The 3232-nt window shown below is 60.7% G+C and overlaps 1 protein-coding gene across 1 annotated transcript in view; it reads right to left on the minus strand.

The window, feature by feature from the left end:
* Positions 1 to 3232, minus strand: part of VPS51 (VPS51 GARP complex subunit) — a 13631-nt gene that overhangs the window by 2959 nt on the left and 7440 nt on the right. The window contains exons 3-7 of the mRNA XM_006771713.2: positions 3100 to 3231; positions 2526 to 2655; positions 839 to 985; positions 538 to 757; positions 8 to 429 (exon numbers count right to left, since the gene is read on the minus strand). Coding sequence (XP_006771776.1) covers positions 8 to 429; positions 538 to 757; positions 839 to 985; positions 2526 to 2655; positions 3100 to 3231 — 1051 coding nt within the window. The remainder of the gene's footprint in view (positions 1 to 7; positions 430 to 537; positions 758 to 838; positions 986 to 2525; positions 2656 to 3099; position 3232) is intronic.

Consider the following 3232-nt stretch of genomic DNA (forward strand, 5'->3'; position numbering starts at 1 on the left):
AGAGCGCCCGGAGCTCGCAGGCGCCGGTGGAAGCGGTCCAGTGCCCGCACCAGCAGCGAGTTGTCACTGCCACCTTGCTCCTGCGCCAGCCGCCTCTCCACCAGCGCAAAGTAGCAGCCGCCCAGCTCCTGGGCAAAGGCCGCCAGCTTCTCCGCACCTGCTGGGCCCTGGGCCGCAAACAGCTCCTGGTAGGCTGTGGCCACCTGGCAGAGGCCACCCACAAAGCCGCTGCCTCCGCGGTCGGTAAATTCTAACACGTCAGGGGCAGGAGGGGAGGGCCCCAGCTCTGCCTCCAGGCTTTTCAGCTCTTCCTCCAGCCGCCCTCGGGCATGTGCCAGGAACTCCTCACACAGCTCCTCTGCGGGCTCGCCCAGGGCCAGCAGCAGCTCCACGCATTCCGCCTGCTCAGGGGCACCGGAGCCTCCCTCCCTACCGGGAGGAAGATGGCAGGGTAAAGCAAGAAGACAGAATTTGGGGTGGGGCTAGGGGAGAAGGGAAAGTGCAGGGCAGGGTAAGATGGGGGCCCAGAGGCCACACCTGAAGCGCTGCCGTAGCTGCTGGGCCAGACGAGCTGTGATGACCTGGCAGTCATCCTGGATGGCACGGAACGAGGGCAGGTGCTGGTACTGCTGCAGCACAGCTCGCGCACGGCCCTGGTAACGCACTGCCTGCCCGTAGGCGCCCAGCTCCACGCACTTGGTGAGGCGCGAGGGCAGCTCGAAGAGGAACTGCAGCTTCCGCAGCAGCGCGTGGACCCCTGGGGGGCGAGGGCAGGTGGTGTCAGCCTCAAAGCCCCGAGGGCGGCCCACTTTAGCACCTTCTCTGGGGCAGCGCCCACCTGCCAGCTTGGTGATGCGCTCGTGGCGGTCCTGCAGTGTGGCACTGATGCGCGCGCTGAAGTCTGTGATCACAGCCATGTTGGTGGCCAGCCGGTCCATCTCATCCTCCATCTTCCGGAAATCATTCTTCATCTTGCGAATGGTGTCTGCCAGGGCAAAGGCGCAGGAGAGGGAAAAGGAGGTGGGGGGGGGCGCAGTGACAGGCGCAGCACTCAGCCTGAGAACAGCACAGGCGCTCACACACGCCCTCTTCCCAAAGGCCTTGAGCCCACTACCACCCTGAGGCACGGAGGGCCGCACTGACGTTTGGCGTGATGCGGCTGCAATGGTGCTGGGTCACAGGAAGTGGGGGAGGGGTATCATGTCAACGCAGCAGGTATTTTCCGAGCACCCCTTGTGTGCCCCTAGCCCTGGGGCAGTGGGGAGGCAGCTCACAGTTCCTGCCCCCGGGAGACGCCCAGAGCCAAAGGAGGGCACAGGGCACCTGCAGAGACCTGTCTGCTCTTTCCCAGGGGCATCCAACGTGCCCAGTGCACTGCCTGGCACTGAGGAGACAATAAATACTTGTCCACCTTTATCTCCTTCAGGCTTCCCAAACCCTCTACCTGCCTCCAGAACATGGTCGGTCTTTTCAGAAGGGTCTTTCCATTTTGTCCGACAGAAACCTGACCAAGGAGGCTGTTCTTCCTCCCACACCCAGGCACCTCAGGGCCTGGCCCCTTAACGCTCCCAGACAGTCACACTCCTCCTCCCTACAAGACCCCTGCTTCTTTGAAGACCATGCCATCAAACGATCCCCCTCCCCGTTACTGTCCCTGTGTCCTCCTTCCATGCCTCTCGGTTCTGATCAGTCACCTCCTTGTGGACTCAAACACCCCTTCGATGAGCCTGGGGGACATCCTTGACTCTCTGTTCTCTGACCGCCTCACTTCCACCTTCTCGCCTCTGCCTCATCTGTGCCACCCTGACAGGGATTGACCATGCAACCTAGGCATATTGGAGAGACACTCTGACCAACACAGCTAGCCAGCCAGGGCATCTTTGTGCCCCTTAATATCACACACTTTCTGTTTCTTTGCTTAATTACAAAGACGAAAGGGCCCCAGCCGGTGTGGGTCAGTGGTTGAACATTGATCCAGGAACCAACAGGTTGCTGCTTCGATTCCTGGTTTCCCCAGTCGGAGCCATGCAGGAGGCAGCCGACTGATGATGTTCCTCTCCCATTAATGCTTCTCTTTCCATCCCTCTCCCTTCCTCTCTTGAAATTGAGGACAGGATGAAGGAAAGAAGGAAGGAAGGAGGGTAGAGGCAAGCCCATCCTCAAGACAGACCTGGACCAGAGAAGAAAGCTACCACTAATGAAAGGAGCTAATCCTGACTGAGGCATCCTTAGTGCCAGGTATTCCAAGTACAGCAGATTCATTAACTTCATTTTCTCCTTCCTCCCCTGGGGTGCTCAAAACAACACTCTGGCCCTGGCTGGTTTGGCTCAGTGGACAGAGCATTGGACTGTGGACTAGACGGTCCCGGGTTCGATTCCAGTCAAGGGCACATGCTTGGGTTGCGGGCTCAATCACACTCTGAGAGCAGCTGGAATTTGGATCTCCTCCTTCTAAACCCCCTGACAGCTCTCAGGGGAGGAACCGGGGAGGTGGGATGGAGAGGGCGTGTCCCCGGGGGACTCACCTGTGGCCGAGATGAACTTGTTGTAGTTCTCATAGACCAGGGTCTGCATGTCGCTGTCCAGGGCCCGGATCTGCCGCACCATGTCCGTCTCGCTGTCCATCAGCTGGGCCAGGGGGCACTCTCTGCGCAGCTGGAGGAAACGGGGTGTGTAGTGCTCAGGTCAGAGGGTTCTCGTGTCCCCAACCCTTGACCGGAACTGGAAGCTTTCGGTGCAAGAACACCCTTTCCCCACCCCCGTCAGGAACCCGAAATGGCGCCTATAGTGACACAGCTCAGGAGTTACAGGTTTGGGGAACCATATTTGGGTTTGTCAGCCTTTGAAATCCTCAGCTTCACCCAAGGCTCAGCCCCGAGCTGTGAGCGGCGAGGCCACGCCCGCGACCTGCCTGTCAGCTCAGGGGGCTCAGACCCCCCCAGACTCCCCACGCCCCCTCGGGCTCCAGCTTCGCGCCGGCTGCCTGGCCGAGGGTCGGCTACTTTCACGACCCCTGCTTCTTTCACCTCCGTAACAGAGTCGGCGGCATGTTCTGGGGGTGCACTGTATCGGGGCCTGGTTCCCCCCACATACACTTACCTTGTCCAGATACACTTCCGGGTCGAAGTGCGCCCCGTTGAGGTCTGTCGGGTCCAGGGGGTCCGACCCCGGGGGGCGCCCCGCCGCCTCCCCCTCCGAGAGGCCGTAGTAAAGCTTCAGCATCCCGTGCGCC

This window comes from Myotis davidii, unplaced genomic scaffold (genome assembly GCF_000327345.1).
Source record: "Myotis davidii unplaced genomic scaffold, ASM32734v1 scaffold425, whole genome shotgun sequence".
Lineage (NCBI taxonomy): Eukaryota > Metazoa > Chordata > Mammalia > Chiroptera > Vespertilionidae > Myotis > Myotis davidii.